Source organism: Pholis gunnellus, assembly GCF_910591455.1.
Source record: "Pholis gunnellus genome assembly, chromosome: 12".
NCBI lineage: Eukaryota > Metazoa > Chordata > Actinopteri > Perciformes > Pholidae > Pholis > Pholis gunnellus.
In genome coordinates this window covers 11,611,046-11,638,447 of record NC_136539.1, presented here as the reverse complement: position 1 = coordinate 11,638,447, position 27,402 = coordinate 11,611,046, and the positions used below count along the sequence as shown (strand labels likewise).

The following is a 27,402-nucleotide window of genomic DNA, read 5'->3' as shown; positions in this document are numbered from 1 at the left end:
GTTGTATAAGAATAGTGCAACGTCTCAAGCTTTGCCAGCAAAAAACTGGAGATAAAAAAAAAGGGGGGCAAGAGAAAATCAAACACTACGTGAATATCAGAATTCAGAAAAAAAGAAAAGAAAAAAAAAAAGCATGAATGAAATTTTAAGTAGCAGTTCCAAAACGCTTCTTGGTGAGTTAGTGCAGAAAGCAACACTGATGCATTAGTTTGTTAGGAGCCTGGTTAGTACTGCACAGAGTCAGGGCAGATGGCAGGTTATTTTAGCTGAGCGTCGTCTTGGACCAAAGGGGCCACAGTGGTTGGCTGCAGTGTCTATGTGTCTTGAAGTGTGTGTGTGTGTGTGTGTGTGTGTGTGTGTGTGGAGGGTTTGTATGGATTGTGAGTGTGTATCCTTATGTGTAGGAATTGAGGCATTCCTTTGAGCGTGACGTGATGTCCTGCAGCTCCCGCTCTTCCTTCATTTTGATGTCTTGGTAGGCATGCATTTGACTGGCATCCTTAAGGTAGGCCCAGTTTGCTGAGAGAATCATGAGGAAGTGGATCTGGAAGAGAAGGGTGAGGTGGATGGCCGGTGAGCATGTCAAAGATGCAAAGCAAGCTACAGGAGTCAGAGCTACAGTATGTACATCACGGACATACACAAACACACAGTTAAGTTCTTCAAAAAGACTGAAACAAGGGTGACAAAAAGACATTACTGAAAATGACTCATAACATTGCTGTTACAATCATCTCTAATACTGGAGTTATGCTACCATCTTGCTACGCACAATACTACAGAAGTGACACTTTTAAGGGGTTAGGATGAGTAAAGAGAAAGAGAGCCACAGGTTGTGCACGTGAGTTGTATGCCGCGGCAAAAGCTTGAAGTTAGTGCAAAGCATGAGATTTTGTGAATCTGACCCTGATGCATTATGCGGTTCAGTATTGCTGCATCTTGCTGTAGGATTTATAAGAAATAGACCAAGTAGGAATACTTTTGTAAACAAAGATTGTTTATTTTATATAGAAAGTAAAAGCTACAGTCTTCAAAAACTTAGGAGAAAATTAAATATATGAAATATGGAGTATAAGTCACTATAAACAGATCAAAGCATCTGAAAAATGTAAGCATGCAGGCTCAGTGTTAAGATAACAACAAACGGCTCTTAAATGGCACTTTGAGAAAGAATAAAGGGAAAATGTAGGAAACAAAACATCAACTTCATTAGCTGAGGCTATTCCAGCATCAGCCCTCATAGAAAAAAAACAACACATTTACTCTACTCTAAAATAGGATCATTTCTTATTCATTTATAAAATACATGGAATAAAGTGAAGCTTAGGGCCTCATGCTGAAGTATACCCCTGGTACTGGCCTAACCCTTCATAGTGTGCTGTGCTATAGGTTTGTGCAGCTACTTTGAAATCTACAATAAACACAACTGATCACCATAATATTCATCAGCAGAATACAGTTGATGAAAGGGTGTTAGTTCAGTTTAGAATCTAACTTGTGACAAAGGAAATAATACTGAATATGTTCTGTGTAACACTTCATGGTTTCAGGAGTCAGTGCCAACATTTTAAGGCTAAGGAAAGAAACCAAAGAAATATAAGGATAAGGCACTTTGCCACTGTAACTGGTCCTTTTACAGTTTTATCACTGGAATTCATCCTCACCAAAGCTGATAATCTGGCATTCAAAAACAAAGCCTGAGAACACCTTAAATATTTGTCATCAGTTGTCCTCACGGACTAATTTCAGAGCTGTGTTCTGTTCATCTATATGTGCTTGGTGCAGTATTGATGGTCTCATCATGTCCAACTATGATCATTTCTAAAATTGTGTCTTACAGCCTGTGCAACAGTCTTACATAGAGTTCCACAAGTGCCTCAGGAGTTTGTGCACAAATTCGCATTTCAGCTCCGACTGGAGTCGACTGATGCTCGTCCATTAATGCTGCAAGCTAAATACTGTGTAAGGTTTTGTGCAGGTTAAAAATCAGCTACAAGCATTACAAATGTAAACAAATGTGTGTTGTGGATTTCTAGCTGTGCACATTTCTATAAAATCTGATGGTGAAAAATTCCTATAAGTGAGTGCTAAAGAAAGCAGAACAAACCAGCCAACAAGACACCACCCCAATCTGGAGACAACTTTCATCGGGTGTCCTCAGACAAGCAATATCCCTAGGTACCAAATACTAAAGGAAGCATACAGTGAGCTATTTACACTTCATGTGATTACTAATGGAGAGATGTTGGTTTTCCTATTTTCAGGTTGTTGTTGTTGTTTTTAGTTCGATTTTTGTCAGTGGCAACTGCCTCTATAGAGTACAGCCTCAAATGCTGTACTGTGCTCTTAAAACAGATTAAAACTTAGTGCAGCAGTCTTCTCGACTTTTAAACTTCAAAACAGCAAAGTTATAAGTGGTAGCCATCATGTAGATCAGCTGGTGGAAGAGAACAGAAAAGGTTGTAAGACAACATGCCGGTGACCTCCTCGTCACTACTCTGACAAGTTAGTAAAGTGACCAATCATTTTCTAGCAGTATAAAGTTCAGGAAAAATAATATAAGTATAATTTAAAAAAATCATATTTGTGATTTTATAGTTAGAACTCATGATTGTGATTTCTTTTTTAAATTACAGTCTTTTACGGTACAAAAACATAAGCCCAAACTGTGCTCTCTTTCATCCATCCTATTATAAAAACAGGGCCATGTACATCTAAGCAGATGGGGAACAGCAAATGGAATTGGAGCTGAGGAAAAGCCTGTGTGTAATCTTCCTTGGTATGGGAATGAGAAGAGGAGCACTTGACACATGATCTGCCGATACAAACCGTGCAAAAATGGACTAAAGGGAGAGGATGGAGAGACCGGAGGGAAGCTTACCAGAGCGATCACAGTGGCTCCTGCCCCGGCGCAGGCTACGATGTATAGGTGATAAGACAGGTAGAACTGGAAAAAGATCACAAACAGTGATTATTCTCCCGCTTAAATACATGATGTCCATGACTGCTGTCATTTTCTGATGTATCTATGCCATTAGTAGGAATGTGTTTGGTTAGAAAACAACCTCTTACCTCACTAGTGTCACAGATGTCACCTAGCGTAGAGCCACAGGCCTTGCCAGGTGTGGCATTCCATGGGATAATTCCTGTAGCCATGAAAGTCACAGGTTTTCATATACACTCCTTTCTACTTCCTTCATTGCACCTCGTGAAATATGATCAAACTGTCCAATAATATGAATTGAGCGACACACGATTAAAACATTTTTTTTTTTACTATAACAAAGGAAAAAAAAGAGGCACTCCACTAATTGTACACATGAAGATCATTCCTAATTCTAATGGAAAGCCAGTCAGGGTGTAATGAAAGATGCAGTTGAGTTGCATTATAGGAAGTGTACGATCTGGTGTTTTAGAACCTATGACTTAAAGATATGATGGCTCGGCCTCTGTCGCTTTGATTTGAAGCATTCTTTTATTTTCATCTGTCCCTTGTAAGTTCAGAAACTTTATGGAAGTGCAAAAGTAATATGCTGGAGGACATCTTGAAGCAAAAGGAGAAAGGAAGCAGATGAACATTTAAGTTTAAGTTATTGTTTATATCAGGGGTCAGGACCCCTTAGATTAGATCGATCGGAGGGGTCGCACAATGATCAAAATATTAGGAGAGCAGAAAGAAAAGATACCAAATAATTTTGAATCTGAACAGATTTTCCTCTTAACATTTTTCTTGTGAATAACTGGATAATTTTACCTCTCTGGGCCTTTAAATATGATTACAATAAAAAGGGGGGAGGGGGGGATTGTTCTTTGATTTAACTGATCACAAGGCATATGCAACAGGTGATGAGCGCTCACAAGTGGACATTGCTTGGTTTTAAGGAGTCCCCTAATCCCCTAATTTAGAGTATTTTACTATTTCTAAGCCGCCTCAGTGTATACACTAATAAAAGAAGACATACTCTTCCACAAAGTGCTATTCTCTTACCGTACTGACGAACATCCACACAGATGGAATCAATGGCGGTGATGTTGGCCATGGGAGACCTCATGGTGGCACAGGTAGACCACATGTTGTAGAAGAGGAAGACCGGCACGGCGGAGAAGCCGAACACACCGAGCCAGGCCACACCCAGAATGTATGTGAGGAACACAAACTGAGGACACAGACAAGGCACAATGTTATGCTCCCCCTCCTCATCCTAATGCTCTTTCCTTTCTGTCATACTTTTTTTCCTATAAGGAACACATTTCTATGTATCTTTTATTTGAATCACATGGCATGAAACCTTTTTTGTTTAAGTACTCCGTGTTTAAAGCAGTGTGGTTGTGTTGACATACCATTCCGCTGATGCAGCGTCCACAGATGGTGGTCTTGAACTCGCTGTGCAGTTCCTTCACTGCACTGGTTGTGTAGAAGCCCTCCGCAAGCAGGATGATCCCATACAGGAAGAAAAACGATGCAATGCCATAGATGACATACTGCATCAGCTGTATTCTGTTAAAGAGCAATGTCACACATGAGCCAAGTCATGCCTGTAAAGCTGCAATAGGTTAAAAAACAAAGTAAGCAAAAGTCGAGCGCTAACATGCTTTTAGCCTCCAAACTTAACACCTGGAGAGACCCACTACAAATGTCAGGTAAATTAATAGCATGACCTGCCACGGAAATAGCTGCTTACAATCATTTATAACTTATAACTTGCATGCAATCTTGAAAACATGAGTAACCTGGGCTGGCTCATTAATCAGATCAATAAACAGATGGTTGTGATTAAGATAGCGATCCAGCATCCCTAAGACCTGAAGAGAGACGCTAAGCCCAAATGTGGAGATAACAGGTGATACACGTCTCTGGAAATCATCTGCCAGGAGACAGACTGCCCCTGCAGACATCTTAAATTAAACAGTGCACTCCAAATCTACGCCAACATAAAACATATGTGCAGTCCTGTCTCCTGTAATTCCATTTTTATTGTCTCGACTAATGGATCCACTTCAAAATAAAATTTAAATAGAGCCATATTAGGACTGTTCTCCGGGAGGAGGTGAACGTTGGAGACGTGCTCAGCTAAATATAGCCTACATAAAGTCAACTTCATTAAAAGTGAGACCCATCTTACTTTTAGACCTCTCTTTATTGTGATGGTTATGTAAGGGCACACTTTCAGTGCAATAGATCCTACTGTCACATTAAAAAACACAATATTTTGTAATCATCAGACACAGCCCAGGCAAGCATTATAAGCAGCCATGTAGCACATACATATGAGGTCACTTACACATCAGTCAGCATGGCATGATCACTGGCGACCTTGGAGAAGTGGGTTTCCAGGATGGCCATGGTGCCAGTGAGCGCCACATGGCCACATCCACAGAACAGGGCGACGCCAGAGAAGCAGAGGATCGTAGCCACCAGCGACGCATACGGCACCCCGCCTAAACATTTGATGCAGCACTCAAAGCAGCCTGTAGGAAAAAAAGACAGACAAACTAGGTCAGCGACAAGTGTCATTGGATATCGTGCAACAGTGTTTTATGCCAAAATGTTTCGCTTTAAAAAGGCAATAGTAAACATCAGCCCCCCACTTCCGTAAAAGGGATTGTGTTTAACTTGCAGGACAGGAAGTGATCTCAGGGGGATGAAGTATGGGTTGAATATTCACATGAGTCATTCATTTATCCATCAAGCCTATCCCAGACACCAAAGGACATGCAGTCTCGCATCATGACTCATTAAAGAACAGAAACACTGTTTTCACTAATATATCTCAAGAACAAAGGAACTGACAAAGACAGAGCAGACAAGTCTGTTTCAAAATAAGAAAATGTGAAAGTGTCCGTGGCCGTGCTTCCTTTCACGCCTTCTGCTATGTCAACTACCAGAGGCAACAGTCCAGTGTGCTGCATGTGGCTTTTTACAGTCCACATTGCCTGTACTGTTTCATCTGACAATTCATCACTACACTTAAAGGGCACTAATGGCCATCCAGCAGGTCAGAGCAATGAGTGTCAGCCAAGCTGTAATGGAAATCAATGGCAACTCACAATGAGGGTATGAAGTGACCCAGATGGATCTGCCTCATTCAGTGTGTTGTTATACCTCGTGAAATGGAGCCGGTCACCACAATGCTGTATTTGTGGATGCACGCAAACAAACCACAGTGTGCTTCCAATCAGATCCACATGTGTCTGACAGGATGTTGTTGAGTCAGAGGACATCCAAATCATTGGCTGTTTATGCTCCTCAAAGCTCTCACATGTGCTCGATGTCACATGGAAACTAAAGTGTTGAAAGCTGCTTTAATCAACACTTTTACATTAACAATGGATGAAATGACTGTGTATGTGACAGAGGTCACTCGTAGTAAAACAGAGCTAGACGGAGAGCGAGCACTGGACTATACGTTAAGTACACACAAACACATCTCCAAATGAATATTAATGTTACTTTTGCATTTGCTGGATATGTAAATAAGCAATTGTTTAACTACATGTTTGCCATATCAGCTAACTGTTCTAGTCCCCACAATTATAACAGGTTTTCACAGGTCACAGAACAGATTTTTGCAAATGCACCATTATCCAAGCACAGCCTACTGTATGTAATAGAAACAAGACAATAATAATGTAGTAGGAAAGAAAGAGTTGTAGATAGAGTGAGCAGAGGCTAACGGGTGATTGACTGAATACATGAATTTTCTTATCTAGCTGCTCCTTCTTGTATGTAGTGGGAAACGGGAAACGCGAGGCTGCTGAGCATATCTCAACACTTATTTGTGTTTTTCTTGAAGAACAAAAGACCAACAATTCTACTTGGATCCTGAAAGTTCATCTGTGTTTGTGCTCTTTGCCGTAACAAAGGGAAATTAAAACAGATATACTGCTGCTGGGTCAACACTTCTGCAGTCGGACGCTTTATCCGGACAGTTTGTGTAGTACAGGGAGATAAAAAACATTTTTGTCCCATGGCGGGTGAATAGGAGTTGCCATGGCAGCATGTTAACCTCAACTCAATGAGTGTGCCCACAGCAGAGTCGCTAACTTCCACCACAGCCCACATTTCTCTGATGAACATGTCGGGGGAGGGGGGAGGGGGAGGGGGAGGGGGCTGCTGGGAGTCAGAGCGCAGAGCTCCACAGGATATTGAGTCCAGCTGCAAAGTAAATACAGTTCATTTAAAGGAAGAACTGCTCTAGTAGTGGATGTCACTGTCAGGTTAGTGCTGATCCAGTAGCAGACTGGATCTTTGCTCTGAATCCACCAGCTCGCACTGTTTGCCCTCCTGAAGAAAAGAAATGTTTCCATGTGAAACGTAGGCCTATTACCAAATCTCTTGTATTTAATGTGCATTTAATGAATGACAGAGGCAGTCACAAGTCTCAATGGTTTACTGTCAATTCATTTGATTGTAATCAATTGTGACATGTCATGGATGAAAATCAGCATGACCGCCCAACTCATTATGTGTCTGTTTGCCTCCAAACCCCCGTCTTGATATGCGTCACTAGTCCCATTAGATCATTTGTGTATAAGTGGATAGAATGGTGCTGCCTCGATGGGCTGATTGTGAAAAACAAATCACAGACTGGGGAAGTCTTCAGCTATAACAACCAAAAAACTGTCGATACTGAATGTATGAAATGCTTTAAAATGTCATGTTGACCATTGTACCACCCCCCCCCCTGGAGCCTGTCACGGACAAGGTCAGACTGACATGTTTGCGTCCGTCATGCTTGTCTAACTTGGAGCACTTAGAGAGACAAAACATAGTTTATGTTTGAAAGCCACCATTCCGATCGATAAGCCATCTGTTTGATTAGTGTCCATTCCACAGTGGTGGTTTGCTTTTAAAGCATCCTACCATTCAGACAGAGAATATTGGCACATTAGACATCTCTGTCTCTCTCTCTCTCAATGGATAAACCTTGTGTCACTCACTGGTTGTTATCCTTAATAACGCAATATATCCAAGGTGGTATTTTCACAGCTGGTCTGGACATGATGGCAGGTTAGTAGAACTCTGTTCTGGTTGACTGAATGAAAGACTGGCGAGGACAGAACCTTTGACGAGGTTCAACTATTAGCAGCCTCAGGAATACTACTCTGTTCACAGAGGGCCTCTGTGAAAGCTTTAATCTTGGTGTTAGACATCAAGGGAGACATCAAAGCCCAACTACACTTTTAAGCAGAACCATGGGGACGGTAGTCTGCACCAGAGTCAAATCACTCTCATTCAGCCGATAAATTCAATAAGATGAATGTTGGTGGATACTGCGGGGTCTGTGAGATATTATGTTATCCTCGTCATTAAATCTGCCGTCTTTATAGAAGCCCTCATGATTCAGAATCAGCTCTTGAAACCAGCTTTGTTTCTTTTTCCTTCTCTTTTGAGGGAGGTGGGGCTGGGTTAAAAGGAATAAATTGACATTTTGGGAAATTCATATATTCGCTTTCTTTTTAGATGAGAGGATTCTCATCGACCTATTGTTTTGATTTACGGTCAAACTTTAATCTTGAAATGAAACATCTCTATTCAGATGTTCTTTTGTTTTTCCAAAATGTGTTTGTGTTCAATGTAATTCAAATTACAAAGTCTAGTTCAAAGAGGACGATGGATTCCCCAATTAGAGCAGACTGATGGGTAACACAAAATGTCACGGAGGAAGTTGTCATGTCTATTTTAGAGGCAGTATCAGTAAATCTGCCACACAGCAAAGGACAGATCAGAGTATACTGTGTGGGGTTTTACAGCGTACAGGATATTGCGGGCCAGACTTTAGTTCAAGTCATCCTCCTCCACAGGGGACAGGAGCTGGTGACTCTCTCAACAACAAGCTTGTACTAAATGGATCCTGCTGGCTTGTTCACGTTGGGCCTTTTTCCCTCTGATGACTTTCACATGCTCCCGGCCGCTGACTAACACTCCTGGTTAGACTTACCACTTCAAGAATCTCCACTCTCCATCTCATCGCTACAGTACACGAATAAGAGGACATATTGAATGAAAAATAGAGTGAGAGAGCGAAACGCAGACAAGTTAGCGACTGTTTGTAATGACAATGTCCGGCCTTACAGCAGAGGCTACATTTGCCACATCGGGGTCACGAGGAGGGAGAGAAAAAAAAAAGACGCCAGTGTGAGAAAATGTGTGTGTTTCTGTGTGTGTGCGCATATATGACATTGTGTGAGAGAGACAGAAAAAAAATAGAGACAGAGTCCAAGAAGCCCTGACACAAAGAGCCAGTGTGTGCAGCCCTAGACTGTCCATCACACTGGACTCTCAGGGGCCGTTCAGAATAGCAGTGAACCACGGTCTCGCTCTTCCGGCCCGCAGGCGCGAGGCCCAGGACAAGCCCACCGCTGAGCTCCATCCTGTGTGCCCCTCCAGCACTGCACACGGCTCGGCCACAATGAGCCACAGCAGCCACATCACACTCCAGGAGGATCCTGTTTGTCAAAGCAGCTCATATCAGCCTACGTGTGAATGAGATGGCCCATTAAGACCGACAAACACACACACACAGCTATAGGCTGACCGAGTAAACGGGGGTGGGTTACGAGCAAAGCGGAGACAGGAAGGGGAATGACCACCAAGGTGTCCTGTTTTTGGTAATTTCATAACTTGCAAATTTGTGACGGAATTACAATCATTTAAGGACAATCTCAACTGGGCCCCGCGTTATTACATCATACATCTTCATTATTTTAGTGTATATTGTGCGCACACGGTTCCATTTTCATAAATGAAACCACATACTTAGGTACAGAAAACCTGGGGCCAGGTACTGCTTCAGCAGTTAGAGTTGCATCAATTAGTCACTTCATTGGTTAATTACTTAAATGGAAAAATAAACAATTTTGATAATCAGTTACTCAAAAAAAGATTTTTCCAGCTTCTCAAATGTCTATATCGATCTAGTCCTCTTTGTCTCCTGATAGTAAACAAAATATTTTGGTGTTTTGGACTGCTGGCCAAACGGAATAAGACATTTGAAGATGTCTCCTTGGACTCCAATCAATTAATCAATGAGTACAAAAAGCAATTGGTAAATTAATTGATAATGAAAACAATAGCAGCCTTAATAGGAAGACCAGGAATAGGGAGGAAGGGAGGAAGGAATAGGAAGACAAGTTGTTATCTGGGTTTGCTTACAAATATAAAGAAGCTGCCATAGTGTGCTGTGTGCACTGTACTTGATGAGTACCGGAGGTAACAGGGGCCCCAACAGTGTCTCCAAACAAGTTAACCCATGCATGCCTCGCAGTTTGCTTGTGCCCAGACTCATCACACTAACCCCTGCAGCTGGCTCTGCTTCATCACCTTCATCACCTTCATCCTCCTACAGACATCACGTGAACACAGCCTGTCAACACCACACAGCTGAAATCTTCCAACAGCTGGGACCCTCAATGGAAAGTGGAAAATTGTCCTCGATTGAGAAATATGTGAAACTGTATGTGATCACGTCAGCAGCGGACATTTTGAAAAACATTGTTTAGTTTGATGACAAGACACAAACACAGCCACACCTACGCAAACCACATAGAAGCGCCACATAATCATATGCACATAGTAAGAGTATGTATAATATATACAAATACATCCCACTTTCACAAACAAACAAACTTGGACACACGCAATTCGAGATGAAAACATTGCAACTCATCCATCTCATCCCTGAGACCTGAACAACAAATTGGCTTTGAGCTCCGATAAAAACCATCCAGTTTTAATCTTGCATCCAGCCTCATTGCTAACAGATGTGTCTGTTTACAGCTAATGTTAAGTATTGTTGTTTGTTGCTTCACTGGGGCGAGCTGCCAAAACCCCATTTATGAGAAACAGTCTCATTTTCCCCACTCTCCACTTTGAGAGAAGACTTAAAAATGCCATAATGGCTATAATGGCCATTCTCAAGGGATGCGGGAGATCTGACCCTGCCAATACGTCAAAAAGTGGTCTCAGAGTTCTAACGAGGGAAACTTACACTCTGTCAGCTAATAGCTGTTGACTGCAGCTCACCATCACTGTGTGTGAATGGAGGGGAGGGGGACGTGTGGATGTGCTCAATGACAATAAAAGGCAACGATGGCCGTAATGGCTCATAAATTGACTGTTTGGGTACATTAGAGGAGTAAATTTGTGATCATGAACCGTGTGAAACGCAAGTAAATGATGGATGTCAAGTCAGGTCAACTCTTTTTATAGGCCAATATCACATAGAGTGTCTCAGTGGGCTTTACAGGCCCACAGGTTCCAGACCCAGCCTCAGCTCCTTTTAAAATGGACATAGCTCAGAGCCCGAACCATGTGATCACAATGTTTGTTGCATGTCATTCCCCATCTGTCATCCATCATTTCGGGACTCTCTACTGTCCTCGTAAAAAAAATATATATACGAGCGGGGGAATAAACAATTGTTGATGGACAAAAAAATCATTGACAACAATTCTTGTAATTGGTTAATCTTTTGAGTAAGTTGTCAAGCAAAACCGCTAAACATTAGCTGGTTCCATCTTCTCAAATGTGAGGATTTGCTGCTTTTCTCAGTTTTATTTCACTGTAAACGAAGTACTTTGGGGTTTTTAACTGTTGATCAGACAAAACAAACTTGAACTATGGGAAGCTGTGAAGGACATTTGCTCTATTATCTGACAGATTGACAGAATGACAGTTATCTTCGGTTACTGCCCCAGTGACTGTTACAGACACTGTCAAAATTGTCAAAGCTGCAATGATTTGTTAGATTGTTAAAACAAAAAACTTCTAATATACAAATTTAGAGATGATTAAATATCACTCAAAGAAAAGAAAAAAAAAATATTAGTATTGCATTATCACCACAACCGTTCTTGGGAAAAGTGCTTGTCTAAATGTACAATATTTGACCTGAAATAGATGTTTAGAAGACAGATTTAATGACTTTCTCTCTCTCCTCAGTGTACACACTCTATCTATTTGTGAGACTGGTAATGTCTGGTTCATTTATCTTTGTCCTTGCCAGCCCCTCATCCACCTCATTAATCATCCACCATCCTGAAAGAACAAGTCAAACACACCCTGAGGTTTGATTGATCTGTCCTTAAAAGTGACACTAGCATGATGATGGCCAGCGGCATCGCAGCATCCCTTCTGCTGCAGGAGGGATGCCTGCTGAAAACATCCCACATGCTTAAATGAACTAGATCATAAAACAAGCACAGGAAAACTACTGCAGCAAAGAACAACACACTAGAAGCATGACAGAGGCGATGCGATGCACAATCGGAAACTGGAATATCATTAATTATGTGCGATTATGAAACAAGGAAGAACAAAGTCCCTGCTGAGCAGAATCTAGCCAACTATTGTGCAGAGTGAAACCACGCAGGCTGGACTAGGTTAAAGCCCCAGTAAACACAGTAGTGAAAAGAACTGAACTGGCTCTTTGTGAGCGCTCATTGGTACCTCTTTTGTCCAGCCTCTGGTCTTGGTTTTCTTCTGATGGAGTTTCCATGGTTGTTTTTCTCCCATTCAACAAAAATGCTTCCTTTCAGCAAATTCTCTCTTCCTTACTCTCTCCTCTCTCGCTCCCTTTTTCGCTCCCTCTCCTTCCTGCACGTTTCTGCTCTCTCACTCTCTCTCTCTCTCTCGCTCTCTCTCTCTCTCGCTCTTTCCTCCACTTTCGCTCTTTTCGTCTCGTCCTGCCTCACAAAGGCACCGCTCAACTGTACATCCCAGTTCCTTTACAAGAGACAGAGGTCTTGTCAGAAGAGATGTGGTTGAGCCCCAGTCATACGTCTCGTAAATCCTTGTTTCACAGGCAAAATGTGCATCTGTGGTGCTTGTTGTGACTGTTTTGCGAAGTCAAATTAATTTGCCCTCTTAATGACAAACAAATCTTCGTCCGTGCCCTTAACACACTCCCTCCTCTCAGGCGCGCCTGTCTGAGAAACCGAAGCGCCACCCTGAATAGCAATCCGATGAGAACAGGCTCGGGTGCAGATGGGTGAGTACGGACCCTTTCTTTAGAGTGGGTGAAAACCCTTCTCTGTTGTACAGGCTGGGACAGAAAGCATATAGGCACACAATCACCTCTCTCTAGTTCACATCTGACCACAGTTCAAGAAAGGGGGAGTGTGTGTGCGCGGGTGTGCTGTGGTGGTGTAGTGTGGCTGGGGGGTTAGCTGGGGGGGTTAGCCCTTCATCTTTTGATTGGCACCATATGCCCTCTGCTCCTGCAGCATACATTAGCAACCTCTGACCGCCGTCTTCCCTCCATCTGGTGGCCTCTAACTCACATAAAAAGGACACAGGAAGGAACGGCAAATCTACATTTCCTAAACAAGGACACAGAGCGTCCTCGGGGCTGATACAAACAAGAGGAAACAGCATCTGAAAATGGGAAATCCAGAGAATCCTAACGGCAGGAACATGAAGAATGCTGATAAAAGGTCGGGAAAAAATAGAGACTGCTTAGAGGATGATACCATGAGAAACAAGTTGTTCAAGATAAGGGAGAAATGACTGGCGAAACAGACAGCGAGGGAGACAGGGAAGAAGATTTTGGCTGTGTTTGTTTGGCAACAGCAGGGCAAGAAGCCCCAGGGGCATGCTAATGAGAGAAAGGCCTTTCAGCGGTGGGGGGAAGAGCCCTGCTGGAGCGGAGCTGGAGTGGGGTCTTCTCACGGATACCAGACCTCAGAGAGGAGGGGGGATCAGCAGGGGAGGGGAGCCTCAGGGGTCAGGGAAGTGAACTTAGCGGGGATCCCACAACAACAAATGCCGCACTAATCTTCTAGCTTTTTCACCATCAGCCCTGTAAAACGACAGGAGAACTGACATCCTTGTGATGTGGGGAAGGGAGCCTCCAGCCCACCAGCAGAAGCGATTTGATTTCTACAGCCGATTTCGAGGTAGCTGTGCTTGTGATTTCCCCATTAATTGTAACGAGGAGCTCAAGTGAAGCTTCAAAAGAAAAGCCGTTACATACACAAGAGTAAATGTGTCACACACTTAGCCACAAAGAGGCAGATCCATATTACCGAGTACAACAAGCCAAGGATCCATCTGAACCCTCAACAAAATGATTGAGTTTATTGCACACATGCAAAAGGAAATTCAAAACATGTGATCAGGCCTGGTCGAATTGGGTTTTCAGCATAAACATAAGCATAAACATATGCTTTTGATTGGAAAAAAGACAAATGTACCCAATTTAAATAATGTTTTTTTTGGCTTGGATCTTAAGCTAGGGAAAACCAACGTTAACAAAGTGTTCTTTAACAGAAGAAAAGTCATGCGTTGACTCGGGCGAAAAAGTGTGGTCAAACCAGTGTTATCTCAGAAATAGAAATTCAGCATGTATACTTTTGTTACAATGCTCGTTCTCTTCCTCTAAAGGCAAATAATAAGTCAATAAAACTGATTATGAAAGATTTTCATATCCTCAATCTTGGCTTTAACCCCTGTTTCAGCCAGAGCCTCACATGTCAATGAAAGCCAATTATAGTAAACGGTCGCTGTTTGGTTTTACATAACTGGTTGACTAGTTATGTAAAACCAAACAGCAACCACTAGCCAAGCAACTAATGCAATTAACCTAATTCTAGGAATCAAATGTACAATATTACGTCTACTTTGTGTTCAATACAAATAATTTAAAGTTCCGGCTGACGAATATAACATTCACTCTGCTTTGAGCTCTGTTTTGGTCTCCATCAACTCTTGAGATGAATATCTTGCTCTTTGGTAGTTAGATGTTCAACTGCCTGGGCAGGTAGCACAGTGTGTATTCATGTTTTCTTTTGCCGGAAACAGCTGCCTGCTGCTGGCAACAGGGTTGATTTTGAGAAGAGAAACTGAACAACACAGTAAATGTAATAACCTTAAATCAAAACAATGAGCTTAAAAAGAAGCTTGAACGTCACAAATGAATAAAGCAAGAGAGGTATTGTCAGACACATAAAGAGCAACAGACTGATTGGAGCTTTACCAAAAATACTGTGACAGACTGAGTGGCTGTGGGAATATTCATGTGAACATAGGAGGCCAAGCCTGAGAGCTGCATGCTCCGCTCCAGTGTCGAGACAGCGCCACTCCCCTACTCGAGGACACAATTTGAATGATGATGAAGCTTATACAAATGGAGGAGGCTTCATTGTGGGTCAACCTTTCACGCTGTGAGACTGGGGGCCCTGAATGCTCCTCAGTGTTCAGTCACCCGTGAAGACCTGCACCCTGCTTGGCTCACAGTGAGGACGGAGTTCTCAGGGATGCAGGCAAGTGCCCAGGAACCGAGTTCCCTTTACCAGCACATGGCAACGGCCTGAGAAAGCAGGCTCATCCCACCGGAGCAGAGCAGATGAGGAATATTTTGCTGCTCTCATGGAAAAAGCTGTAGCATTTCACTTCTGGTAGTGATTGGTGGTATATAACCACATTGGAGACAGAGATTCTTGTAAACCCTTTTTTGGCAATTTGTTGCAGTCAGTGAATTTCATTCCAATGGACTGTGGTGGTATTACTGTCCTGGATTTAAATGCAGGCCATTTTCATAGGTCAATCTGCTCTGTATTTCTGCCTTCATGTTTGGCGTGCTGAATCTAAGTCATTGATTGGTTTACAGAAGCAGCAGACCAGCCCATTACACAGATCCATTCACTTGTTTTGTTGACCCATTTTCCTCTGCGAGTCTACAGAATTACAAAAGGCATTACAAATTCTGTACAAATTTTGGTCAACAATTCAGTTGTGAAATATGATTATGATCAAACTCACCCTAGAAGAATCTTCCATGTAAATCCAACCAACATGAGCCTATGAATCATATTCATATTTTCTAAGAAAAGTCTCTGCAATGGAACGAAATTAATATGCCAACTGTCCTCGTCCATTACAGCAAAATATGTGGATTGTGAGATGGAAAACCACAGGAGTCTGACTTATAATGATCATTTTGTTTCCCTTTGGCCCTGGCAAGAAGCTATAAACTAAGGGATATCAACATTATGTGTATGGCAGGAAAAAGTATGGAGTAAAGTGAAGGTTAAAGGGTATTTGAACCATTATGGTGTCATACTTAAATAAAGGCTTTTCAACCTTTATACTTGAATGAGCGCCTTTGATGTTTATCTTTCATTTGACTGTTTAAAACAAAAAGTCTATGCAATTCAATGCATTCACCTTCTTCCTTGTCGAATCCTGCCACCTACATTACCCACAATGCAACTTGACCACCAACAGTTGAGTCAGAGATTCGGATGTAGCAGCTAATGTAGCTTTGAGATGCTAGCCTCCAGCAGAGATGAGGAGCAGGCTACACGGTAAGCTCACTGTGTTACTTCACACCTCCAGATTTTATTTTGCATTAAAACTTGCAGTCTTCAGCATCAACCAATGCTGACTCAGGTGACATCACTTGAGGCAATTTATCAGACTTCACACTCACAGGTCCCTTTGTAGCGACAAAAAGCTTCTTACAATTGTTTCCACATATAGAAGTATTCTCCCAAACCCCTGTAAACATGTGAAGGTGTATGCTGAAAAAGCAGAAATCCAGCTCTGCTATTCAATTCCAGCCATTTCTTATAGAGACATTTATGTCTTGGCGTTTCTTCCACTGTACAATTTCCAGATTAAATATTTGACCAAACAATGCCCAAAGTATCTGACTCAGTACTTCACTAATTGCATGTTTGCGATACTCTATCGTGTTAGGTCTGGAAATGGAGCAAAACACTTACTCGAGGATGCCCGGCAGCCATGTTTTTCTTCTAAAAATGACTTCACAATCCTCTCGACTCTGGCACCTCCACAGCCACTGTGGTTTTGGCCTAAGTGTGTTGCAGTGAGAGCCACAGATGCTTCCTATTATCCAGGCTTCCTAGCTCACAGTACCTTGGAAACTGCCACTATGGCTTGGCCGGACAGAAAACCAATGCAATGTCAAAACCTTTAGACTAAGAATTTCACAATTTCAGTCTGGAGTCAAAAGAGCAAATCAAGGAAACAGAAACCTGGAAAAGAGTGAAAGAGAGATTTATATAGAGTTTATATAGTACCCCACCACGTCCCATACAGGCCGTATTGCTGCCATTTTAGAGAAAAGTAAAGGTCTGCATAACTATTTGTTTTCTCTTTCAGCGGGCAGTAAATATTTGAATGACGCCTCCGGTCTGGAAGAGGCTGTTTGCAGTCTTTGTGGTCTGCCATTCTTACATTATGCAGCCAATGAACCCGCCAAAAGGTACTGCAAGCAAACACCTCTCCATTATCCAGTTAGAATAATGCTAGATAATAACCTCTTGTCTTTTTCAATCTATATTGTGATAATACTTTGCCAAGAAGTGGAGGAAATGAAAATACCCAGCAACTCCTCAATCATTGACTCTAAGAAAAAATAGGGGGTTTAAAAAATGCTTTTATTCCCCAACATTGGCCAACACGTTCAGCAGTTCCTCCAGAATAGACGAGCTTCAGGAAAGATTATTTGTGAGAGAAAAAAGCATTTACCCCAAAGTATATATACTATATCAGAAACATGGTCTCCTTTTGGTCTCCACAAACTCTTGAGGGCTGTGGTCCCCAGCTAATAGGAATCTTTGTTTGTCGGTTATTTGGTGCTGGACAGGTAACGTAGAGTGATTCACTGAAAACAGCTGCAAACCACGAAAAAAGCAATGAGCTGAGAGATGCTATAAAGCAGAACTGCAAAGTCAGGTGTTTTTGTCACTATGAGCAACATCTTCCACATACAAATACTCATGTGGTCCATTGTTGATAGAAGAATATTGATTAAAGCCACTTTAAAGCTCCTTCGTGTACATGTAATTATGGCTCTGTGCAGATGTAATTCTAACCTGATTGAATCTGTCTATACTCTCTTTGTATCAATCTTTTCTCTGCACAGATTAACTGCAAACTGCAGCCACCTTGCAGTCATTTTGACACTGAGCACCTTACAAAGCCATTTTAAATGTCTGACGGTCTATTAAACTGCACAGAGTATAAATAAGCCCCCCCCCAGGGACTTCCCTTTGTGGTGTTGATCCTTGAAATACAATATCCATCACTGTAAGCATTTGTTTATTTAGCTCCAGACAAAGACTACAGAGTTTCTTTTCTATAATACACGAGTGAAAGGATGGCAGTCACTTTGAATCGTAAGGTAGTTAGCAGGTTATTTGTTGAGTCTTGTACTACAGATGTGCACATACTGTTATTGATTTATAAATATTCTTTAGGAAATTTAACAACACAAGCATGCTGATATTGAGTGATGATACCATCAAACCTGAATAACCAGTCGAATGTATTTTTGGCATGAGACATTTGACGCGTGGGTTAAAAAGAAACAAAAAAAATCCCATCAAATTTAGCACTGAATTTATATGGATGTTTGTAAATAAAATCTAGCATGTTGTGCCAAGACACCTAGAAATAGTTTGAAAAATGTTTCAACAGACGTCATTCTTACACTGATTAGGATCTCCACAACTCAAACGTTCTCACACTCCAGGTGCTGAGATGCCAAATAACGCAGGGCTCGAGTCTTTCATTTTCCTACTTGTTGCACAGGGCAAAGGCACACACACACACACACACACACACACAATAGAGACATAATGAAGCACAGAGACATGGGGACATTAGATGAGACTTTCCAGCTAATCTTGGAGTTGCTTCCCATGAACAGCCCCCACCCACTCTGTCTATCCCAGCTGCTGGGATTTCTTTCTCTGCGTGTCACCCGCCAATCCTATTGTCCTCCGCGTCACGCTGCCAACCTCTCACCCTTGACCCAAGACTTTACCCTTTTCAAACCCTCCTCTTCTCTGTCCCCCCCCCCCCCCATCCCTCATTAGAAGGAGTAGAAACCTCCTCCTTTTAGCCCCAGCCAGTGAGACATAACAGCCACTTGGACTCCACCGTGTCAGGATTCATCGCCAGCACTATGACAACAGAGCAGATGACACGGAGATCACTTTAATGCCATTGTTCCACGAGGCTCTTCTCTCTGGTCTCTAAGCCCTGCGTCCCGCGGCTGGATCCTGGAAGGACAGGGGAGTCGGCCGCAACCTGAACCTGACACTTCCACCCCTGCAGGGATTTGTTTGTCCTCAGATTCATGATGGAAGCAGTTTAGTCGTGGACTAAGTGCTTAACAATAAGTGGCTAATACAGCTCATCGCAAGAGAAAGATGGGAGCTAATCTCTCTAGTGGTTCGTATGTACGGTACTCTCCCCTGGCTGAACTCTGGGAGAGTGGGTCAATCCATTACTTTACTGCTTTAAGTACAGTTTTCCAACAGAACAGGCGGTAATACCCTTTTGTCCATCATACTGGACACTTTAAAGCATCTACTGTGCAATGAAAAAACCCATTTATGGCACCGTCAGATGTGATACAGTCACTACATCATTACTAGCGTCGAAAGATTTACACTCTCACTCTCAGTCTGTGCAAACTTGATGGAACCACTGGTCTGATAATACATCACAAGAGAGTCATGTTAGTTAAATCATTTTGTATGCAAATGCAGGTGCTTCAATTTGTGTTTACAGAACACTTTGGCACTAGAAACTGATTTAAAACTCATTTGCATAACTGTGTCATGACTGTCAATGAAGAAATAAAACACTGTTTACTTTGTTTCTTTTAGAAGATGTGTAGCTTTAAGTGTGAAAAGAAACAGGATGAGTCAGTGCCTCAAATTCAAATAACTTTGAAATCAATAAATACAGAAAATGATGTTCTTATATTGTCTTGGAAAATGTATAGTCTAAACCTACCTAGCAACAACAAACACAAAGCCATCCAAAGCAACTCACACGCAACATGTGTTCAGTTGGTTGCAGGAAGCTTGCTCTGTACATTCCAGATGCTCCGTTCGACATTACTTTCCCATTTTCAGCCGTGGACACCATTGTTACCGTATTGTTTTTCCATAGAGTGGAGGTCAAAAGCTAAGATGACTTATGAGACCTCACAGTGGCGTAGCTGTAACATTCATACTGCTTACTGATCTCTCCTCTGGTCTGCGTGTGGTTTACAGGGTCAACCTGTTTTTCAGACAGAAACATCTGGGATTTCCTCTCCCCTGAAGCTGCTGTTAGCTGGTAAGTTTCTCATTTCCTCTCAAGTGAACCTACAGTGAGTACGGCTGCACAATTAATTGAAAGAGTCATAATATGGCAAGGTGCACTATGTTGTGCTGAAGGGATTTCCCGGCCTACACATCATATTCTACATCTTTGTTTGGTACAGATCCCCACAAAATCACACCATTTTAATCTAATTTTCAAGGAACATGACATCAATCGCTCTGATATATCAAATCGTATTTGCAATATCAGTCAAAAATAATTGCAATTACATATTTTTATAAAGTCGTTTACCCCTAACAGTAATGATAATAAAAAGCCTCAGTTGAATACACTAGATTTTTTTCTACAAAACTGTTCAACAATTTAGTCAAATTGAAATCCATCTCCAAAACAGTCTCCCTCAGCTATTGGGTTTCCCTGCAGCTGTTGCTTTCTAAAAGCTCAGTGATTGCAGATTTTCTTCTGCTTGGCAAAAGTGCCTCCTCCTGCATATCAAGACATTCTCTGGAGGACAATAAGCAGACAATAAAAAGTCTAACTTAAAAAACTTTTTCTTGGGCAGGAAAATGATTCCTGGCTGGCGAGAGAGAGAGAGAGAGAGAGAGAGAGAGAGAGAGAGAGAGAGAGAGAGAGAGAGAGAGAGTGTGTGTGTGTGTGTGTCAAGTGGCCTCTAACTCTGGTTTCACTGTGTCACATGCAGCACCACATCACGACAACATGAGCACAGAGGAGTCATGTGCATTTCCTGCCACAACTTGGATAACCAACAAGCTGTGAAAAAAGCAAGTCTTCACAAGGTTCGTTTTTATGACATCTTCGAATATCTTGAGTAGGATTTCACGAATAATCCTGAATATAGGGGCAAAGAAAAAGTCACAAGGGGTTACATGGGTATTCATTTAAATTCATGCCTAATTCATCCCATGCATAGCATTTGGTTGCATCCAAATGGTCTCAGGCTGTCTAGCAGGGCTCTTCATATGGTGAACATTTCTCATTGGTGTGCTGGGGTACCCCAGATGCTTTTGTCTTACGGTTGTTTAGCAGCTGCGTTAAAGCGCCGAGGACAAAGACCTATCTGTAGAGGGTTGAATACACTCGGTGGGCACACAGCCAACAGCTCAATCCTACAGGCTCCCACAGTTGAAAAGCAGACTAATGCATTCTGCTCTCACTCCTCACAGATGATCTTGCAGGGAAATTAGCTGGAGGCCCTATTATTTCTTCTCATTTCATCTAACTGCTTTACCATCTGAACCGCGGTCACATCGAAGTCCTAAATAATCGTCGACATAGGAGTTTTGGAAACTTTGAAACAATACCTGCATTGACGCACTTTCTCCCAAAATAGGGAGAATTGATACATTGTGTTGAAAGAACCAACCATCTTAGCTGACAGACACACCTCCCCACACTCTGATGATAAGAGTGGGGAAAAATATCAACTTTGCATCTTTGACAAATCCAACAGGTGTCTGAAGGGAGATGCTGAAGCCTGGATTTGGGTTCACTACTTGAAAGAAAAGATTTTAAATTTGAACAAGAGGAAAGCCTTGGTGAAGCTGGAGCAAGCACCACTTACATTTGAAGGGCATCAAGAGGGGATCTTTTAATGACTTCAGAACGGTACTTCACAAACCAATGGGTGATGTCACAGTGACTATACATCCACTTCTTATATGCAGTCTATGGGAGAGGCGATGGTTTCGGATGCTGTTTGCGGATAGGTCAAACAAACACAGGACTTTCACCCAGGAGACCGCTGTTCCTGTCCTATGAGAAAGTCAACGTTGACGTGTACCGTCACGTCAATCATTAGACACATGGTTTACGGGACTCGCTATAGTCACGTCACTCAGAAGTAACTTGAGTACTTAGTGTGAACTCAACTCAGTTTAGATAGCACCTATCACGGAGCCCAAAATGGTTCACAGAGCAAATAAGATAAATAAGTAAAAGACAGCAAAACAATATAATTTTGCAAGACCAAACATTACAACAATAAACAATACAATGTTAAAATAGGCTGATTCAGATTTAAAAACTAAGGCAATCAATGACTAGGCACCTTAAATAAAAACACAATATTTTCCTAAACCTAACTATGTGGTTTTGTTGCCTAAACCTAACTTCCTGTGAAGATGGAAATTGACTTTGAAAACACTATGACACTACGCATGTAACGAGCATAGATTGACACAATGTCTCTGACGCATTCCAAAACTGACGCTAGAGGGGTACATAGAGTGACATAGTTTGAAGTTTTGGGCGACTGACCAAGTCTCGGTATTTGACGCGTTAGTTCGCGTAGCCCCTCTCTGCCGCAGGCATCAATCACACTGTTCAGTCACTCTTAACATTGACTGCATTATGATCTATTTTCTTGTTTACCAAAGGCTGGAACAGGAAAATAGGTCATTCGGTGAAAACATTATTGACTATTTAATCAATGTCCCCTGCTCGTAGGATACGGAGAGAGTGAATCAGAGGCAGTGTTTTTGGTGCTGTAGCAAATGTGGTCATACAGAGTTGCTGCAATGTGGTTTACAGTACATGGGAGAAACCCCTGCAGTAGCGCTGAATCCCTGCTGAATGAGTGAGTGAATGTTCATCAGCTGCAGGGGCTCTTTGCTCTCCCCAATCTATTATTTCCCTCAGACCTTCTGGAACAATCCTCTGACTGTGAACGAAACACTGATAGATTGCAGCTTCACTAGCAAATATCACCACTGCACTGTATGAACATGCACTGATGCCAATATATTGTAAAAATGAAGAAGAAAAACATCAATTAGACCGTATTATGCATGTCTTTGACACTTTAACCTTGAGAATTGTGGGTGTTCTTTCAGATCAAATAAAGGCCAGATTGTATCTTTGGCATATTGTATACAATACCAGGGTTCAGCTGCCTGGGCATATCTGAGATCCTGTGGTGTTTAGCATATAGGGACTATTTTCAGATATTGAAATGCCATCCTGTTTCTACCATGGGGCAGTTTGACTGTGACATCTCTCTAACAAGGACAAACTTGCTCACACACACACACACATACACAGAGTCGCCCATGCAACCACTTGCATCCCTTCTGTTCAACTGTGAATAGGCTTTTAGTAGAAGTGACAGCCAAGGCACTTGCTTCAACGAGCATCCCCACTCAGGAACTTCTACTCCTATCATTTCATGTCACAATACTCAATGGCCTTCTTTGTTGTTCGGAGGAGTTATTAAGCTCCACAAATTATCATGACTGCTCTGGCAAGACCTGCAGGGCTGGAGAGAAACAAAAAAAAATGTATAAAGGCAGAGGAAAGCAGTGATGAGAGAGGAAAGGAAACCCAGAGAGAGCGAGAGAGAGGAGGAAATAAAGTGGAGTAGGAAGGAAAGCAGTATATGAATGAGGTCTTGATTGAACTATCTGGTTCTCTTCTTTATTTAGAGCTGCAAAGTTGCAAAAAGTACTGTATGGGGCCTCATCTGCTGTATAATTACCAAATAGGCTCGGTGATATCCTATGCCAAATGGAAAGAAGCCCAGAAATCATGTAACTATGACAGCGACTACCTCATTATGGGGGATATTCAGTATAATTAATGATTGCAAACCAAAGATGAAAAAGCAATTCAGGAAATTATTGATGGTGACATAAAAATGTGGGGATCAGTCGTAAACAAACTCACGGAGGGCATCTTTTTGGAGTTAACGAGAGAATGCTTTGGATCGAACGAACAAACACAAAACAACAAAGTTCAGTTTTGCTCTTAGCACCCTTTGACCATCTCTGCAGTGACTCATTCTTGCAGGCTTGTGGGTTTTTTTTTTTTCTCCTCCTTGTATCTCTTGGAAACAGAAGCATGTGCATGACCTATACGACACGCCTCTGAGGACCATTTCGCCATGACTCAACTAAAAGCAGGGGGAATTTATCTGACTCTCTGTTATTGCTCTGCCGTCAGATGACAAGTTGTTGATTCCGAGAGCACAAAAAACACCTCCGCCGGCACAGCGTTAGCAGTCATGGGTCTTTCCTCTCTTCAGACTCAGGATGCAGGGTCACAGCACATGTGCCTGTGACAGCGATCACTGCTGATGTGTGAGCTAAATAATCGGACACTTTCCAGACATCCTAGTTCAGACGGAGGAGGCATTCGCGTTAAAGAGCATGAGGCAGCCGACACCTTGGAGACACATGTAAAAATCATTATGAGGGACACAGCCCAACCCCTGTGTTTGTGGATCATTGAAGAACACAATCAATCAGAAAAAGTCTTCACTATAAATAGAGACATCAGGTTTAAGCCTCCACTTCTACACCAGCAACCCATGTGTCAGTAACAATTACAGCAAGATGTTTAATTTAAGACACATTGAAAACTGTCAGCTGTGATTTACTCTCTTTACTTGAAATACTCAAAAACAATGATGTAACACTTGGATCTGGTTTGCATCCAACCTTGATGACCTTTTCCACAAGACCACCACGCTGAATACAAAACACTCCGACTAGAGGGTTCACGAGTTTCCATAAGGAAAAACAATCTTTCCTTCTTCTTTCTTTCTTTTTTTGGCGATCAGAATCTGGCTCCAAGAAGAACAGACACACTGTTCATAGCCGTGTCCATAATTTGCTGTATTTGATTAGTTGAATCTTCTGTCATAAGACAGCTTTAAAAGTCAAGCACATAATCAAATTGTATCTGTAAAAGACATCAATCGAAATGGCAAATCTTCCACACTAAATGAGACTGAGAGTTTCTAAACTGTTTTCCCATTGTGAAAAATAAAATATAAACTTTGCTTATGTTTGATTTCTAGTTCAGGGACTACAATCTGCAGCAAAGACTAACTATTAAGCTTTTTAATGAAGCTCCGTGTCATGCTTTTCTTGGTAAAATGAGCGTGATCATCACGTGTATTTTTGTCTTCAGGCTTTCTCTTCAGATGTTGGGTTGAACGATAAAATATCTACGTAGAACTGAAGCCACGATTCTTTCATGTGTCTTTGGTTATCTAGTAACTCTTGGCAACCAAACACTGTTGTAATTGTCACAGGACAAACACCAAGAAGAACCTAACAAGATATTTGTGGAAAATGACTGGCTGTCTCCCTCTGAATCGAGCACAGCGGACTGAGGCCAAGTTATCCTCCCACGTCCCTCACACAGGCCAATGCACTGTTAAATCGTTCGCCGCAAGGACAGGGGAGAATTTCTCTTAAAAACATGTGGCCCCTCTGCGAGGTGAAGGTCACTGTAAAATCAAATCAGACATAGGTTATATAACCTCTGAACGACATCTTCACTTCACAGCTCCACACAGAATCCCCTTCAAGACATCTTGTTTATTTGGGAGCTAAAAGGATTCATGTTACTCCATTTTCTGTCTTCAAAGCTATTTCACATGAAACGGCAAATCGCAGCACAGCAGTGCGGTGTCAGTTTCTCTGGCCAAACAAAAGGAAACAAATTGGAGAGTTGCAAATAGCAACTCTCCAAATTAACCTACTCCTGCCCACAACAACAGGCTACTCCTCCTGAAAAGGGTCATGGAGAATCTTTGAATAAAAAAATGGGAGCTTTAGCAAGAGGACATGAAGGTTGATTGCCGTGCAGAGTAATATCCTCCGCGAGACAGTGAAAGAGGGTCTGTCGGGAATTAGTTCACAGGGCATCCGGTCTGAAACTTGCAATGCTGTGAACTTCTCTCTCTACATTAAGAGCCACTGAAGTCGCACAAAGGAGCAGCTCCAAATTAGAAGCACAAAGACGCCTCTGTGAGAGCTTCAGAGCGAATTAATGAGCATTGATACACATTTGCGCACAGCGTTCTTCGCTGGCCTCAGCTGCGCCGTGGCAAACAACAGAAGCCAATAAATGCTGCACAATAACCAACACAAAAATCTCAAAATGGTAAAAATTACAATAATTGGATTTATTCTGAGTCATTTTTTTACTGTAAACCTTCTACCCCAGAGCAGGATGAGTGTTTTTCATGTCAACTATCCCATCTGGTCCATAGTTTATCACTCTTTCAAAGACTTAAAGTTAGCGGGAAGTTAAACATCCATAGCATGAGCGCCTCAATCTTCCCATGCACCCCCCTCCCCATGTTGGGAGCACAGATGGCCAACACTTGGGACTGTTTTTAAAGATGAGACAGTCCCAGCTCAGCCCTTCACATAGCAATTACAAGTTCTGGCATAACACAAAGCATGCAGGCTTCAGCGATGGAGCATCTGACTAACACAATATGTTGCCCGTTAGTTTTTTTTTTCCAGTAACTGTTAGTCATTCATTACCAGCAGAAGACGCTGTGCAGTTTGGTTTAGGAAATGCCTTTACATGACAATCGTTATCAAACACAGCACAACATGATCAATCCCTGCTGACCAATAACGATCATAAAGAGAAGTCACGTTTTCATCAAATAGCTCATCTTAATAGTTCAGCACTGAGGTCCTATTGAAAGCAACAGTAAGAGAGACAGTAGAGGCAGCATGTTGATCTGGATTTAACACCTCAGCAGACTCGCACAGAGTTGACTGCAGGAATCCAGATGGACTTAATCTCTCTAATCGCTTTCCTCAAGTTGCTTCAGCAGGCTGTTCTAATGCCGGTTCTCGTGAATCCGGGTCAGGTAAACAGCCTATCTCTGCAGCAGCAGAAGGAGCTGAGTGAGCGTTAAAAAAAAAAAAAAAAAAAATCGGCGTGCCCCAGAAAGTTTTGCGCGACAGTAACAAAGTGTGAGCCATGCTGTCATCATGAAAAACAAACAAAAAAGAAAACAGCGATATTTATATCCGTCTACTACTATGGGCTACTGGAGCATTTATAGGTGAAAACAACAAATCAAACGTACCCATTGTTGTTAGTTTCCCAAAGTGTCCGAAGTGAAGCGATCAGCTGAAAGTTGAGCCCCAGCTACACTGATGTTGCGTCCTGGGATGCACACTGGCCGCCTGGCTGCTCAAACACTCAACGCCGCGCGTCCCTTTGGAGACAGCCTAGGTGACGTCACCGCGGAGGGGGATTACTGACGGGAGGACGCCCCCGCCCCCCCCCCCCCCCCCCCTCATCTTCTCAGCCCTCCTCAGGAAGTTTCACTGGTCACCAACTCATCATCAGCCGCTTCTGTTCTTAAACTGTCTTGTGGGTCCACAAAGTCCCCCATAGACTCACGAGAGATAACGTTTATCATAAACATGTTCAGCAAGTCGATCAAATAAACGGATTTCAATCAAGATTATTATTGTTGCTATTTTATACTATTGTTCTTTAGAAAAAGCAAGCCAATGTGGAGGATTACGTGT

The 27,402-nt window shown here is 42.2% G+C and overlaps 1 protein-coding gene across 2 annotated transcripts; it reads right to left on the bottom strand.

Moving 5' to 3' along the window:
* Nucleotides 1–334: 334 nt before the first annotated feature.
* Nucleotides 335–27,078, bottom strand: gpm6bb (glycoprotein M6Bb). Of its 2 annotated transcripts, none has more exons than XM_079170854.1 (7): nucleotides 26,952–27,078; nucleotides 5,283–5,469; nucleotides 4,342–4,498; nucleotides 3,989–4,157; nucleotides 3,073–3,146; nucleotides 2,882–2,947; nucleotides 335–544 (listed from the first exon to the last, which is right to left on the bottom strand). In XM_079170854.1, the coding sequence occupies exons 1-7, from the start codon at nucleotides 26,953–26,955 to the stop codon at nucleotides 395–397; spliced, it is 807 nt and encodes a 268-aa protein (XP_079026980.1). In that variant the 5' UTR covers nucleotides 26,956–27,078; the 3' UTR covers nucleotides 335–394. The 2 variants fall into 2 exon arrangements, with proteins under 2 accessions (XP_079026980.1, XP_079026981.1); XM_079170855.1 differs by lacking the exon at nucleotides 335–544 and adding an exon at nucleotides 986–2,437.
* Between the last annotated feature and the right edge of the window lie 324 nt (nucleotides 27,079–27,402).